The 17,156-nt window shown below is 45.4% G+C and overlaps 1 protein-coding gene across 1 annotated transcript in view; it reads right to left on the bottom strand.

Annotated features, from left to right (window-relative positions):
* Positions 1-17,156, bottom strand: part of AMOTL1 (angiomotin like 1) — a 54,581-nt gene that overhangs the window by 16,116 nt on the left and 21,309 nt on the right. The window contains exons 4-7 of the mRNA XM_005492079.4: positions 13,362-13,638; positions 9,190-9,334; positions 8,049-8,138; positions 1,601-1,746 (exon numbers count right to left, since the gene is read on the bottom strand). Of these exons, the coding sequence (XP_005492136.3) occupies positions 1,601-1,746; positions 8,049-8,138; positions 9,190-9,334; positions 13,362-13,638 (658 nt within the window). The remainder of the gene's footprint in view (positions 1-1,600; positions 1,747-8,048; positions 8,139-9,189; positions 9,335-13,361; positions 13,639-17,156) is intronic.

Raw genomic sequence — 17,156 nt, 5'->3', positions numbered from 1 at the left:
ATAGAAAACCTCAGGTTGCTTTTCAGCCAAAGAGTGTCAAGTGAATTATGTACAGATTAAAGATATGCTGGCTCCTGCAACTACCCCAAAGGGACTGCCTCAAATACACCCAGATGGTAAGCAGGCTTTAGCCTAACGAACAAAGGAGCAGTTAAACTTAATGTGATCCTCTTCTTGCTGCTGAATGCATCCATCCAAGGAAATCGAGTTTTTAAAATGTTTCTAAACAGGGAGTCAGAATGGGCCATTTTGGTCAGGTACAAACCAGCAATGTCTTCAGCACTCACACATAGCACTTTAAATCTTCCAGACTCTAACCATTGGTTTAGCCTGACAGAGAGTCTGTCATTGTCATTTTACTGTCAATAAAAAACACTCAAAAACCACAGAGGTCAATTCTCCCTTCGTATTTCCAAGACAATGAATGGCACTTAGGTTAATTGCAAATATTAGAGAAAGGCTTTCTCTGCTCCCCACAAGACCCCTTGCATCCCGGCTCCCCTCGCCAGCCCTGGGGACGGAGCAGGTGGAAAATGACGCTCTGAAGGGGAGCAGAGCTGCCCAAGATCCTGCCAACAGTCTGTGCCAGAGTCTGAACCCCTACCTAATCTGCCAGGGCAGAGGGTCAGCCTTCCTGTCATTGATGACCTGCCACTTAGGTAGTAAAGATCAGGTTCCTTTTAATCCCCATAAAACATTCTCCCTCTGTTGGTCACAGGGACAGAGATTTTAGGGGTCTGAAAGGTCAAAAGGGCCTGTTCTGACAGTTTTACCCAATCTGCTAGCATGCATAGACTTTCAATCAGTTACTGGATCCATACTTCCTGATTTGAAGGTCCTTAAGGAATACAACAAATTGAGACTTTCTTCACCCATAATGGAGAACTGATATTGTCACTCTTAGGTATAGGCAAAACTGAACATTATTTCCACTATGAATTTGTCCATTTTCAGCTTCCAACTGCTAGGTATTGCTCTGTCAGTTTAAAGAGGGCCCTGTGCCTGGGATTTCGCTTCCTCTCTGAATACCTATTTTCACTATCAGGCTTATATGATTACTTATTGGGATTTTTGCACTTCTTGGGTCTCACAGTATGATAGGTTCTCTTCAGATCTCAAATAAAACCTGCAGCTCTAAATCCTGGTCAGTCAGTCTGCTTCCATCCAGATCAGCCAGATATTTTAAGATGTGAAGTCACCAAGTCCTGCATTGCTGTGTGCATCTCAAAAGCTGGTATTCTTTGGTGAGAAATGGGATGCACTAACACCACATGTCTCTATCACAGTCCCAGGCCAGTGAGTAGTCAGTTTTTTATTCAATTTTTCTGTTAAATACTACCATTACCTCAGCCACCAGCTAGCTGAATTTAATCTCCCTCCATGTTGAAGGCTTTGCTCTAGACACAAGTATGGTCTACTTTGCTTGCTTGTTTGGCTCAGTATTGTGTAACTACACGTTTTCTCTATAAAAGGGCAAGTGCAAGGGAAACAGGAAGACCTAGCACCCTGTGGGTAGAAGAGAATCAGGACTTGGATGGAGAAAGGTCTAACCATGAGCCATGTGCATCCTCAGAGCACAGAAATATTGTCCATGCCTCACCTCCTCTTCCAGCTTGATAACCTTGGCTTGTGCATTGTTTAGGGCCTGGTCAAGGATTTCAATGTGCCTCCGCTGGTCCTCATTGGCTGAACGCAAAGCTGCCAGCTCCATCTCCAACTTTTCCTTCTCCTTCAAGTTCTCTTTGTCTGAAAGAAAGACAAGAACAAGAGCCACGCCATGAGGACAGCTCACAGACCACACACCAGAGGAAAGCTGCCACCTCCCTAGAAGAACAGAAATTATGAAAAGCAGCAGCGAGCAGGGCCTTTACAACACAGTGCTGAGACACAGTGGGCAAGGAGCTCCTACTGGCAGGGCTCAGCCCCTCAGTGCCCAGCCTGACACCAGCAGCAGAGACCAGTGGCAGCTTGGGCTGCATCTGTACCAGCAGAGCTTGTGGCCCCCAGCACTACCTCAGCTTTCCATTCTGCTGAACTGCTAGCACATCCCCCAGAAACACTCTGGCTTGCACCAGGTACCCCTTTTTTACACAACACCCTGCATCAAGAGCTGCTGATAGCTGCCAGCTTCAATTCTGCCGCCTTCTGTGCTGGCCAAGAAACCTCAGCCCCACGGATGTGGGCTGTGCTGTGCCTCGAGCTTTTTATTTGCAAAGATGGAGATCATGACGCACAAAAAATTTGAAGAAGCCAAATAGTAAACACAAATCTGTGCTGGACAGCCTGAAAATGGAAAGAGGGGAAAACAGGAACAAAGAATATGATAGGAGGCCTCTGCACAGGCTTCCTCTGCCCATGCAAAGAAAAGGGAGGCTGTGGGAGCCATTTCAGGCCTATGGGGCTCTGGGTGACCTTCCAGATCTGCAGGACTTAAGGTGCTCCCCTTCTATTAAGCATTAAGAGTGAGACTAAAGCATGTAGATAACCTCTGTGCTGAAAAATCATCCCTTTTTTGGGTAAGATTTAAAACAACATTAAAAAAATAAACAACTGGCTAAATTCAGTCTGCTCTGCTCACATCTTTGTCTCCAGCAACAAATTGCAGGCCCACCATTGACTTTGCTGGCAAACTGCCTGGGGAAATGCTTGGCTCCATCTGCTTCTGCCCTGACAGTGCTGAGAAGCCACTTCTGGGAGCACAAGTGTCACAGGCCAATCACTGGTTCCCTGATGTCAGAACACAAACAGTTAATGACTGGGGTGAGCAGGGGATCGAGGTTTCTTTCAGTCACATCTGAAATTTCAAAATCTGGCCTTTGTTCTGAATGACAACAAAAATAGATACTTGGAAGGCCTCCAGGAAGGAAAACTTCCTCCAAAAATTTATTTGGCATCAATTAAATGTTGTTTTCATTTTTGATTTTTTAAAACATAGCAATACATAATTTATTATTTTTTAACTGAAGTGAAAAGTTGTTTCAAAAACACTGAAACATGGGAAACCTGCCCCAAACATCCAGCCCACGCCACCCAAATGTGGCCACTCAAGCTGGAAGCCCAATCATCCACCTTCCCCCAAGCAGGGTCAGAAAACTTTTCATGGCCAAAGCCATTCCATTTTAGACCTGAACTATCCCCAGCAGAGCCACATTCTTCCTTAGTGTGAGGTGGGACGAGAACAGGTTTAATTCACACACTATCAGCAGGTGCCTGCAGCGAGGTGAGATGGACACAAGCTGAGCCATGTGTACAAGGCAAAAGTGGATGAGGTGAGCCCAAACCCACCCACCTGTCCTCTCATTTATACCACCAGGAGGAACTCAGCACCTCATAAAAACTGCTGGTGCCAATACCATCATGCTGGTCACTGCAAAGCCCACAGGCAAAGCCCAGTGAGTGCTGTGGACACTGCACCACTGACTGCCACCATGAGCCATCTTGGGATGATGGTGGCCTTCCTCTTCCCTTGTTGGCATGGGATTTTAGGATTGAATGGCAGACCTCTTCCTTCAATGCGAAAATATTTACTTCAATCAGATTAGCCAGAAGGAACATTAGTATCTATTGTAGAAAAGTGTAAATCTGGGCAAATTATCAGGAAGCTAATGTCATTAGAGGGTGAGGAAGCTGGAAGATGAATGCTATTTCAGCCCTCCACTGCACCACCTCATGCTGGGACCACACACGCTCTGCTCTGGATTTGAAACCCGAGTTTCACGTTACACATGGGGATAACATAGCAAAACAGTGCTTGGGATCCTCATTTTCAATTTCCATTCATGGAAGTTGAAGTCCTCAGCCTACCCCGTTGCATTGTGCTTTCTATCCTGCCAAGAGGACTAATTATACACAAATACACAAAATAATCACCACTAGAAAGCTGGCAAGAAAAATTTCCTGAACAGCTCTCAACATTTCTCCATGTCAGCTTCATCCTGTAAAATTCTAGATGTACATTTTATAAGTTCTTTGCTTGCATTAATTTTTAGTGATGAAGGACTTAGTTGATCATATCTTAAATTCTCTTGAAGTGCAAACAAAGTATCCTTAAAGTCTTAAAACACTGTTTTACTGCACTACCCTTGCATACACCTTTTTAACTAAAGATCTCTAATTAATAACTATTTCTGTGTTCTGCTGGGTCACTGCAATACCCCATTACAGAACAGCTCCCAAAAGACTTCACTGTTGCAGCTCACAGTTGTAATCTCACAGCTTTCTACGGACTGACTCTGACTGTTGTACCTCCACACACTGTGGATATTACACTTGTACTCCAGCTGGGTAGAGGAAAGGGGATGAAGCGAGGAGGCTGCTTCAGTACTTCTCAAACAGGCTTTCTGACTTGTCAGGCTGGGCAAGTGCATCAAAAGTAGACAAGTCTTGAATCTGCTTTGAAATGGAAACTAGACAAAAAGATACAGGCACGAGATGACCCAGACTCAGTGTAATTCAGATGTGATTCCCACCTTAGCACACATCACATCTGAGTATCAACTTATTTGACCATCTCAATACATCTCAAGCTGATTTTTGCCTTGCTCTGATGCTGCAGAGTGGCAACATGGACATATTTTAAATACAGTCCTTGCTTCAAAATGACCACTGCTGGCAGAATATATCAAGTTACAGCAGCTGGAGACTAATTTGGCTGCAGGAGATTTCCTGCAAACAAGAGTGGTTCCCACAGCACATCCCTTGCAGCACTCCCAATAATGTCTCTTATGCAGGTTTTCATTTTCCAGTGGTGGCTCTTCACTCACAGCTGTCAATTCCACAGATGCCTTCCAGTGACCATGCCTTTCCTCAGTGAAACCTGAGGGACTTTAGCCTCTCATTACTCTTGCAGCTCCTGACATGGCAAGTGTGTGGAGGAGCTCTGTCATATGCCATCCCTGGTCACAGGCGTACACCATGGCAGCTGCTGCCAGTCACCCTTGGACAGCTGATGTACAGGATGTGGCACAGGAGTCACCTCTCCTGCTCACCTAGATCAAGCTGTATCCCAGCCAACTCCAGCAGCCCAACCTTCCCAAACAGCCATGGCTGTGAGACAGGGGACCAAGAGCAAGATGGGCCCTCATGCTCCAACAGCCTCCCCAGACTGATTGTCAGAAAGAATCTGAAAGGAGGACAGGACCTTGTTCTAACCTCTGATTGCCTGCTCCAAGGACCTTTCAGTAGCTGGTATCCATCCCATAATAATAAGCAAAATAAATGAATTGGTATTTACACCAAGCAGCCAAACAGGAGAAGGTTTTCCACAGTTTTACTATATTCTCTACACATCAAATAGGGCCAGATTGCCAGCTATTTCCCTGCAGAAGAGCAGCAGAGCTACTGTCCATCTGCCCAATCCTCACTCAGTCCTCTGCAGCTGTGGTTTGATGCTGACAAAGCTGGGCCAAAGGAGGCCTGGAGCAGCAATACAGATTATTTCCTGATTATTTCTGGTCTGGAAATGGGAACATTTTTTTTGCCTCGGATATTTGGGACAGAGATATATGCACAAGTTCAGGGCACATGAACTGAACACTCCCACAAAGAGTACACACTGCTAAAACTGTCCATGTATCCCCACTAACACATGTGGAGCCATGTGGATGGGCACAATTCATCTCAGACACCTGAAAAAACAGTGCTCCCACAGTTCAGAAATCCCAAAAAAACACACAGAATCCTCACACTCCATCAAAATACATTTTTCCCAAGATATGAGGATAATAAGCTGCATTGTAAGCTTTCTCTCAGCCCCATGTCCTTGAAACCATCCTCAATCATCCAAGCATCTCTCAGCCTCCTCCTAAGTGTCTCTTCTCTTGCCTGTATGGGCCTATATGCCTCCATCAGTCGCTGCTTCATGGTTTTCCTTAAAAAACCCTTTTCCCTGAAAAGACATCACATAATTATCTTTTAACTAATATGGTGTGAGTATTTTCCAGCCCTGCCTAGCACTCAATTCTTAGAGGCATGTGGCCTGGCTTTGTCTATTATAATTGCAAAGAATAAGATTTTTTTGTCACCTGCAGTCTCCATCTCAGAGCACATGACTGCTCTGCACTGTTGCATTGCTAATGGAAAGCTCTGTGAGGAACTGAGAAATGATCCTTGAACATCCTTCCTTGCCAGATTTCTTTTTCTGGGAGTCTTTCTCAATACTGGAGTTTTACCATTAAAAAATTGCTATGCAGTATTACCAGCCTCAATAATCTTATCTTTCTTCAGCTCATCACCAGAGTGGCTTAAAAATGACAACTTTTAGCAAACTGTGGATGTTGGAGCCTTCTTATATAACTTGGGTCATATTTCCCTGCTGTCCTCCAAAAACATAGGGACTAGAAATCTGCTTTTGCTTTCCTAATGAAAATTTAGATTTGCATTTACTAACCTGCATTTACTTAATAAGCTGCCACTCTTCGGAATAAAATCCAAACATCACCTTCACAACAAACCTCTTCTTCTAAAATGACTATTTCAATCTCAGTGTATTTAAAGCAGCTAAAACTCAGTTTCCTTCTTCTCAGTTTTCTGCCTGTGCATCCTATTAAAAGACATGAGGAAGATAAAAACTGTGCTTGCAAAAACCCCCAGGTGAGCAATGAAGTGCAGCCGAACCCCAGACACAGTCTGCCCCAGTGGAAGACTCAGACACACACAAACATCAGGGTATAAATGCAGTCAGCAAAAGAGGATTTCCAAGCAGAACCTTTTACGGACTCTGAGAGGGGTGTTTGCTAGGCAGACACCCTGATATCAAGGTCAGCACTGTGCATGTCCCAGCAGCCCAAATAACATGACTGAAGAGGACCTGCTTTACATGTGCCCATTTTTCTATTCTTGGAAGCACTCTGCATTGCATTAGTAACATTTAGCTTGCTGGCCTAGCCAGGAGACACTCCAAGCATCCAGACCTTCTTATGTGACAGGATCCAAAAAGCTATATTTGTTTGTAAGCTGTGAATTGATTGCAGCAATATGCTGAGTGCACAGCACAAAGTTGCACTGCTAGATATTTACCAGCAGAAGCACAGAGCATGTTTATGTACTGGAAAAGAACTCAAACCGAGTCCATCCCAGGGATTTAACTCCTCCTTGTAGCTAACAGCATATGGCAACACTGCCAGGTTGTCTCTATATGAAGAGAGCAGATCCCGGTCTCCAATTTCTACTGAGCAGCTTATCCCATCTGAACTCTTCCCGAGGATGACAAGATTTATACAGCAATACCCTTTCCTTAAGAGATCATCCCATTGCATTTGCAGCAGTATCCGCACACCTTTACGCCATTTGCTAATACGGCAAAGCTAACGTGTCATGGAAAAGATCCCCAGATTCTCTTCTGGTTTGTGCACACGTGTACCAAATGATCAGCTGTGCTGGCATCATCGCTGCTGGTGGGAGCCAGGAGAAGGCTCTCCAGTATTTGGAGCAGCTGCTGGACATTGCAGGGCTGATGGTGAGACATGTTGAATAGTACCAAGCTCTGCAATGGAGGTAGATGGTTCTCCACTGCAGTTGCAGCTCATCTTCCTACAACGCATTGGGAATGGATGCTTCCATAGCAACAGAAGCTGCAAAATCTTTGTCACTTCAGCCCTTGGTAAAAAGCATGGTTGAGCTCTGCTCCTTCTGCTCTTAGCCAAACCATGGCACTGACAACTAGGCAGCAGACCTCGTTCTGAGCTTTTCCCAGCCAAGAGAAGAATCTGACTTCTCTAAAAAGCATGCATCTTTAGAGATTATCTCTGCAAGCAACACTTCACAATTTCAGATAAATATTTATCAAAAATAAGCTAAGTTGTGTTACCATTAACTCCCACTGCTTGGTTCTGGTGCTCAGAGGGAAAAAATCCTACCCCAAACAATCCAGTCTGCAGCTTAAACAAGACTGTGTGATGAATTAGCTGAGTAAAACCAAGCCACAAGCAGAATAACAATTAATAGCAAAGTATTCACCTCCATTCCACTATGTATACATGTGTGCATGTATATATGCATATATATATATACATATCTGCATCTTCCAAGCAGATCAGCACAGTACTCACTCTGAGTGGCATAAAGGCCCTCTGTTGCCTTATCCTCATGCCCATCGAAGTCTCGGCTGGCCAGCTGCCTATTGGCTGTCTCCAGTCGTTCTGCAAAAAACAGGAAATACTTCAAGTATAAATATATGTATATAAAACTGTAGGCCAACCAAGAAAATAAGATGCATGCCAGCAGAGAAGTATAAATAGACTCTCTGAAGGAGGATATTAAAATGGAGGCTGACACATACATAAAAGATGAGGCCTTTGACCTCTTCCATGAAGCTGTGTTATTCAGATTCACAGAAACTGGAAGAAAGTCTCTGCCATTCACAGCTGACATGCCCAGGCAATCATGTCTCTACCCAGCCGTGTAAGGAGATGGCTGCTTTCCTGCAGTGAAGAGCTGCCCCTGGTGCAGGAAGACATCCTGGGGAACAGGAGCCCCCAGCCCAGTGACACCACTCCTTGAGGATGCCCTGGGAAAGAAGGCATTTTCTGGAGCCAAGGACAGCTTTCCCTGGAAAAGTCCTGCCTTCAGAAACTTCCCCCCTTCAAAAAGACAATGTGTCCCACTTACATCATTGCAAAAAACATGTCAGCTTGAAAAAGGCACCTCACTGCAGGAGCAGTGAGTACCCAAGTAGTACCCATAGGCAACCTGGATGGGCGATAGTTACCCAACATATCCTCCATTTGCTTTCTCAAAAGGATACACCCTCAAATTTAAGTTTTTTAAAAAAGAGAAAACCTTTGATACTGGGCTACCAACCTGTGAAGGCACTGATCTTGGAGATTTATGGGTAACACAGCACTGTTCTACATTACAATTTGCTCTTTAGCTCTTTAGGAGTGGGCAGATTTCTCAGTTTGAGACAACAGGATACTGTGACTGGTGGCCTTGCTGTCAAATCCATATTTTCAAGTGTTAAACACAAAGGCACCATTTGGAGCTGATTCTTACACTTTGCCAGAAGGTATTTTTGCCACCAGGAGGGTGACAGCAGTTTCGTCTAATGCCAATGAGGAAGGCCTTATTTCTCATGATGTGTATCTAAACATTGTGTGAAGCCACTCTGCTAAAGCCTGCTGCTCTGGAGCTTGTTAGTGAAACACCATGTCAACCAAAGGGGGAAAAAATACACAAGCAACTGTAACGTACCACGGAGATCCCTGTTGAAGTCATGAAGTCTCCTAATTTCTCCTTCGAGTTTGTTTCTCATCGCTTTGTCCAGGGACTCCCTCTTAGTGGTGGTCTTCACCAAACCTTCATAAGCTTCTGAAATCCTCTGAATCTCAATCTCAAACTGAAAGGAGAGTTCCTGTTAAAGCCCTGCAGGAATGTGTCCCGTTCCAGTATTTGCCCAGCACATTCCAATAACACAAGGGGTCAGGCAATGCTCATGTCCAGTGTCATGCCAGCCACCAACTCTGCCATGACCAATCTCCCTGGCAGACAATGGCATGAAGCCCCAGAAATGCTGGTGGCTCCTGCACTGGGGACCCCCATAAACACCCTGTGAGGCAGCTCACCATGTCACAACACCCCAGGACACCCCACCAGCACCCCCCAAAAAAAGCTTGAGGTGGGCTAGACTTGATGGAACTGTTTGGGTGCCTTTGGTCTATGACCAAGGTGACTGCTTTAATGCCACCCAGGAGCAGAAAAAACAAGAAATTGTGTATTTATGTGGGCTGTATTCTCTCCTAGAAAAGGTGTAGGAGGCAACATTTATTGTTCAACCGGTCCCTGATCCAGAACTTATCTCTGAGCTCTGAATGCCACCAAAAGTATTTTAGGCTCAGCTCTGGCCTCCGGTCACTTTTAAACTACTGTGATCTATTCCTTTCCATCCTTGACTGAAGACTGCTTTATACAAGAGAAACTCTCTGTAACAAACAGAACCAATTGTTTTGGGTTTTCAATCTTCTTATCCTCACCTTCTTGAAATCTGGCAAACTGCAGGCAAGGTACGCAGAGGAATCCCTTAGTGGTGAACTTGCATTTTAGGACCCGAGCCCAAAAGACTGACAGAAGACTAGTCCTGAGTAGAGTTTTGATGTTCAGCTAATCCATCCAACTCTTTTAATAAGATAATATCATGTTAAGTGATATAGCTTTGGTTAAATTATTGCTGCAGAGGTGGTCAATGCTGATGTGGGAATCTGTTCCTGCATGCCTGGCCCTTGTGTTTGTGGAGAAGGGCTTGATAATGTGCACAGGCTGGAAAACCAAAAGACACACACAGCCTCCCACGTACCTTTCTAAATCTGGTGCTTTTTTGGCCTCTTGAGTCATGGGTGGGACAGATTCATGATTTTTGAAGCCAGGGTGCAAGCTCACCTCCACTTGCTGAAGAGCTAGGTTCCTCTCAGTAAGCTTCAGGCATGATTTTCCAGCTGCAGCACTTGCAGAATGAGAGCTCCAGAGACACTGGAGCTGTCACCCCTCTCTGGGTGTATAGGAACCCACAGTGAGGCTCCAGTAGCCTGGACCACTCTGTGGAGATACAGCCCGTGGGCAGGCAGCACCTCCAAACCATGCACCAAGGAAAGCCTGGCAGAGCCATCAAGGTGAAACCTCATTACCTTCCCCAATTTCTGCTTCCAGCTTGTTCACAAGCACAAAAGCTGAAACAAGTGGGGACATTCAGACTAGCCATGAGAAAGCATTTCTTTACTGAGTGGGTGGTCAAACCCTGGAACAGGTTTCCCTAGAGAGGTGGTCAATGCCTCCAGCCTTTCAATGCTTTAGAGGCATATGAACAATGCCCTGAGCAAGAGGCTTTAATTTGGTTCTCTCTGAATTTTTCAGGGAGTTGGTGAGCCACTATCTGCAGGAGAAGACGCTTTCTCCAGACAGCTCCTACCACAGTAGAGCAGATTTGCCAGCACAAAAGTGGCTTTCCACAGCCTAACAGTCTGGCCCAATGCAGCTGGTTACCACAAGGGCTCTGCTTGGCCCTCTATATGCTGGTATTTCCCAAAACACATCACCACACCGCCTGCAGCCCTGGAGGCAAAAACTTCCTGTAGCAAGTGCTCCATCAGCACTGAACAAAATTAAAGGAGAGCAGAAGAACAGCCATAAATTGTGTTGGCGTTTCTCAACAGCTCTGGGATTTCCTTCTCCTTCTTCCATGGAGGAAAAAAAAACAATTCAGCATTTTCTCTGCCTGGTAGCTCCTGGAGCCAACCCACTCAAACAACCCACACATGTGGCACGGGGAAGAGCCAGCCCAGCCTAGCAATTAAACTTGAGCAGGTAACACTACTCAGAAAAGAGAAAATCATCCAAAAAGCTCAAAATTAAATGCACACAATTTCTCTTCCAACTTTTTTTAGGTAAGAAAAAAAGGCAACTCATCAAACAGCAGAGGGACTCATCAGCACCTTGTACCTCTCTAGAAAAAGGTCTGTTCACACACAACTGAGAATGTGACAACCCTCAGAACTGAGCTGTTTGTGCAAATGCCCAGGGAGTCCTACAAGTCAAGCTGACTTTCTCCAACTTCTTCCCCTATTCTGTAATGAATAAAAGTGATGGGAAGGTCGTCCTACCTAGAATAAAATTGTTATCCACAAACAAGTACTCATTCCTGACCTTTCCACTTGCAACAAGAGGGAAGAGTTTTCACATCCAAAGTACATAATTTAACTCAACCACATTTTCAGAGGCAATGTTTGTGGGAACTGAGGAAGACCTGCCCTGACCTTGTGTTCAAACACGGCAAAAGCAGCATGGGAGGGATACCATGTGTTAGAGATTTGGTTTCCTGAAGAAAGAATGCACTTGAATATGTGTTTCACTTTAATAGTCCGCTTACATTCCCCCAAAGTCAATGGGACTCAAGTTCACACTTTATTGACTGAAGTAAGACTTCAGCCCATGCTTGAATACCTTTCTGTTGGTGTCTGATGCAATACACTTGCAGGGCATCCAAGATAAAGAGAGAACCATTTCTATGAAAGAAACCAGAATATTTATAGGGCATTACACTTAAATACCTTTTACTGAACAATGCAGCTTTTGTAAAATTAATAGCTGGAATATTTCTTTTTGCCCACAAAGGCCACAGGAAGTCAGTAATAAAGTTTTTGCAGATTTCTTCATGAATAGTTAACATTGCTGCAAAATTTTTTCTAACTAAGTTTAGGAAATTCTGGGAATAAACTCAGCTCATCTTGTTGCAGAGGAGGCAGAAAGGACAGCAGTCACAAAACACTTGGTCTTTTTCCTAATCTGTTTGAACAGATTGTCACAAATTTCTCCCAAAGCTAAGGAGAAGCTTCTCCCTAAGCTGGGACATGGTCTCTGAGAGCTGCTTCTTCTTCTCTGAAGGGTGTCTCCCTGATCCACACAGCATACAAAAAAAATTGAGCTCCCATACAGACTCCTAAATTCAGAGAGAAAAGACCTGCAATCTAAGCTCATTTGTGTATAAGCGGTGGGAAGACATAAATGAAATACTAGTACACGGTCCTAAGTAAGTTATTTGGTCTGAGCTCTTAGGACCCAAAGTCAGCAGATCTGGGGAGCATCTCTGATTTGCCTTCAGTGAGCCTCAGTTTTAAGCAACTTCTACTGCATTAGATACAACTCTTCATCTTCTCACCCCAGGCAGTGCGCAAGACATGACTCTCCTGCACTGAAAAAACCTGCATATTTATAGAAAAGAGCATGCAGGATCTCTTAGAAAAATGGGTTTCAAGTAAAATCTTTATCAAATGGTCCTTTCAGATAAGGGGACAGTGCTTTTAGAACCAGCATGTTCAAATGGATGTCTAACATTAGTTCTTAGAAACTCAAGGAGCAGTAACTGAAAGCCTCTAAGACAACCCAGTTCATCAATTTCATGGATGGAAATTGGTGAACAATGGACAACCCCACTGGCGGCTGTTACACTTCCAAAGAGTGTGGAGCAACACACGAGCTTGTTGTGGTGGACGAGACTGCCTGGGACAAATAAGAACGTGCTCTTCACATGGTTCTCACCTGCATCTCTAACCCCTGTGCAGATGATGCAGGACCCTGCTGCACCAGGAACATACTGCCCATGGGAGACTTCCAGGGAAAGCTCCAGTGAGGCCAGCATGGAAGATGGAAGGGGAAAATACCCAGTTGAGAGATATCTGATGGACTCCTCTGTTTCATTCTAAAGACAGTAGAGCCCACAAGGCTCTACTGTGAGACCACCACGGACAGGCAGTAGTTAGAAGTGGCCAGTGGTGCATCCCCACTGCAGTGATGCAACTATGAAGAACAGTGTCCAAAGGCAGAAGCACCAAGATGTTATCCTGGCCAGAGATAACCATCCCAATCTCTAGACCTACCTTCTGCAGCTTGTCTGCCTTCTCGTAGTAGCCCTCCAGCTCCTGCCGCAGCACGTGGTTCTCCTCGGAGAGCATCTCCACCATCTGCTGCGCCCGCTCCACGATGGCAAAGGCGTCGGGTGTCAGCTGCTGGCCCGGCAGCGTCGGAGTCTGGGCAGCCACAGGGGCCGGCAGCGGGGGCAAGGAGCCTGGGAGCAGAGGGCCAGCGGTGGCCTGCGAGGACATGGGGCTGTGCTGCTGGGCCGGCGGCGGCGGGAAGGGCGGCGGGCATTGTCGGCTGTGGGAAAACACACATGGGGGAAGTGTCAGAGCCGCAAGCCCTCAAAATGCTTATGGGAGCTTTCACCCAGTGACTGCATGGTTTATTAATAGTGTTCTAACTGGAAAGTCACGACTCCTAAATGCCAACAATCGCAGCGGTGACTGGGTAAATTGCCTTCTTGCCTACTCTTGACAGTGATGTACACGTCTGGTATGAGCGCATAAAGGAAGCACTGACTCAAAACCAGCATTTTTGCCTAGGTGTGCAGCTAATACTTCAGCAGCCACCAGCCTCTTCCTGCCTCCCCTTCCCACCAACACCATGGCTGAGAAGCATAAGCTGGCAGGCTTGAAGAAAACACAAGGGATGCATTACTCACCCTTCGAACACCACTCCCCGCCCAGAGCAAGACCAGTGGATCTGCTGAGTTGGGAGGCAAGAGGAAGTGATGTGAGCAAAGCAGCATCCCTGAGTGGCTATAGCAAGTAGAAGAGGAAGTGCTGCAGCAGAACTGCTGGAGGCAGCCCCATTCAATCACAGTGAGCCATGAAAGCCATCCTCCAGTAGGAGACCTCATTGTGTCACTCCCCCATTAAAGGCATCTATCACTCACCAGACTCATATCAGGGAAAAATAAGCAGTGAGCTGGTAGTGGATCTGCTTGTGAGCTAGGCTTGCTGTCAGCAGGCAGCTCTTTAATATACCCGAATCATAATTTGCAGTGGCTGGAAGATAATCCAGAAGGATGTCTCAGCAGTGAGGGTAAGGCTGGAGCTGACAGCCAGCTGGGATCAGAGTCCCTCACCCGACCCATCTCCATCCCTCCCTCCACTGCACAGGCAGTCCTCAAAGCCTCGGTCACGGGAAGCAGTCCCAGGCAAAATCTCACTGTGCACAGGCTGAGCCACTTCTCAGCCCTGATGCCAAAGTTCTGAAATTTCTACACTGATCTTGTTAAAGAGACTCAACCCACACCACGTGGTACTTCAGGCCCAGTTTGGCTGGAAAATAAGTTGGCTGCTGGACCCCACCTGAAGTCTGCAATCAAGCACCTTCTGGATTTGTCCTTTAATGTAACCACAAGCTATTAGGCTTGCTGTGGATACCATTACCTTTATTTCTGTACTCTACACACAGCACAAGACATAATGAATGCACATATTTACCCCACTGGCCCTCAAAGAACCATGAATGCTTTTTCTTAGACAGTCAATTTTGTGCTATATAAGTACATAGTAATTATGGTTACTGTTGTCTTCAGCACCTACACAGCTTCTCAAAATAGATTTTCAAAAGCCTTCAGTGTTGGCCTAATTCTACTGACAATAACCCACCACTTTGTTTGACTGCAGCAGAACAAAGCTGAAAAGTGAAGGCAATTTTAAAATCCTGCCCTAGAAAATGAACAGCACTGCTCTAACAAACTTGTCCCTGCCAAGCCACACGACAGCAAAGAAAGCCAGCAATTCAGCCTTAATCTTCTGTCCAAACTAGTGAAAGCAAATCTGCAGGCCCTCAGACACAGCACACACACAGTCCCACACTCTCACCCCAGCTTTGCCCAATGCATCCACTCTGGCACAGAAAGGTACTGAAATGGAGGAAACGCTGAACACAAGTACACTGCTAACTTGTGTCTTCTTCCCAGCATCCCTGGGAAGAAGATCCCAGCAGAGCTTCATGCAGCCAGCAGTGATGAAAGCTGTGCTGAGCTCAGTCTGACATTGAGATGGCTTTGACCTGCCTAGCACAGACATGCTCTAAGGCTGTGTCTGTCCTGTAAATTAAACATCCACGGAGGCGGCTCATGAGCACAGGAAAGGGGCCATTTTCCCTGGCAGCTCCCAGGGCCAGAAGGGTTTGCTCTCAGCCCCAGGCATATAAGTTCTCTGGCAGAGGTGCAGGCTAATTACTAATAAGCTAGATGTCTACTGAAGGAGGATAAAAGACAGGAAGCCAGGGAGGTGCTGTATGGAGGTGCTGTATGACACTTCACAACAAAACACACAGGAATGAATAGAATCACAGAATGGCTTGGGGTGGAAATTATCTTTAAAAGCCATCCAGTCCAACCACCCTGCCACAGGCTCAGACACCTTCCACTCCATGAGGCTTCTCGGGGCTCCAACCAACCGGGCCTCGAACACTTCCCATGACAGAGCATCCAGACCTTCTCTGGGCAACCTCTTGCAGTGCCTCACCACCCTCAGCATAAAAACTTGCTTCCTTATGTCTAATCTAAATCTACCCTCTTCCAGTTCAAAGCTATCTCCTTTTATCCCATCTCTACAGGCCTTGGTAGAACTGTCCTGCTCCAGCTTTCTTATAAGTCCTCATTAAGTTTTAGAAGGCTGCAGTAAGATCTCTCTGGAGCCTTCTCTTCTCCAGGCTGAACAACTCCAACTCTCAGTCTGTCTTCACAGAAGAGGTGCTCCAGCCCTCTGATCATGGGCATAGTTCTCACACCAACCCCACAGTCCCTTTTTCCTTCTGGTGCTCCAGTGTGCAAACCTGGCAAGGGACCTGATGCCCATTGTGGGACTTGAATAACCTTTTGCTCAAAAATCTGAACAATAAATAACATCATGAGTGAGGGATGTCACTCCCAGTGCAAAAGACGCTCCACAAGTGAATGTGAACTCAGACAAGCATGCAACACCTCCTCAATGCTGCTGACAGCCAGTTTGTGCTCACATATTTTACCACAGCAATTAATTCAGTTAAATGTGAGCCTGTTTGTCTTTATCAAAAGAAAAGGACCACTGGTTTTTGTGAAAGTAAAAACCCAACTGTCTGGAGACAGTTACACTCCTACAAAGACACTTAGTAGCAGAAAATTTGGAAGATTTGCTGCAGATACAGATTTTCTCACTTCTTTATGGGAATAGCGTAGAGCAATAGACTTAAATTGATCTCTGCATCTAAACCAGTGGAGATACAGCAATCTTTCTTTTTCATTATGAAGCACAGCAGTCTTTGTCCATAGATACACCCTTTAGACCCTTGCATGAACTTTTGACACTGTACTTTTGGGAAATCTTAGCCTTTCATCAATTTCATCTTTTCTTGTCACTTTAGTCTGTCTAGCTTTACACTACAGAGGAAGGAAAGACCACAGAGATCTCTATTTTCTTGAACTGCAAATGATTTTCTGAGCTACTAAAGATTTACACTCTGTAGCAGCTGCCAGCCACCAGAGTCTCAGCAGCCATGGTCACAGGAGAGATTCTCCAGTGTTTTCCAGCTCAGAAACAGAACAGGTACAAGTGACTTTATATCTCTTGAAGCACAGCTATTCAATAAAATTAATGTTTCTAACTTTCTTTTTACTTGTTTAATCTGTCCCAATTTAATTCTGACTTAGCCAACTGCAAAATCTCTGAGTACATACATAATAAAATAAACACAGCAATTCACATTAACAAATCAGCATTTGCAAAAATAGGAATGTTACAACAGCAGCTTAGCTCCTATCCAAATTCTCATGTAAAGCTCTAAAGAAACGCAGCAATCAGGATTATCCTGAGGTCCTT

Source organism: Zonotrichia albicollis, chromosome 2 (assembly GCF_047830755.1).
Source record: "Zonotrichia albicollis isolate bZonAlb1 chromosome 2, bZonAlb1.hap1, whole genome shotgun sequence".
Classification (NCBI taxonomy): Eukaryota; Metazoa; Chordata; class Aves; order Passeriformes; family Passerellidae; genus Zonotrichia; species Zonotrichia albicollis.
Note: the sequence above shows the minus strand (reverse complement) of the source record. Positions and strands in the feature narration are given on the sequence as shown.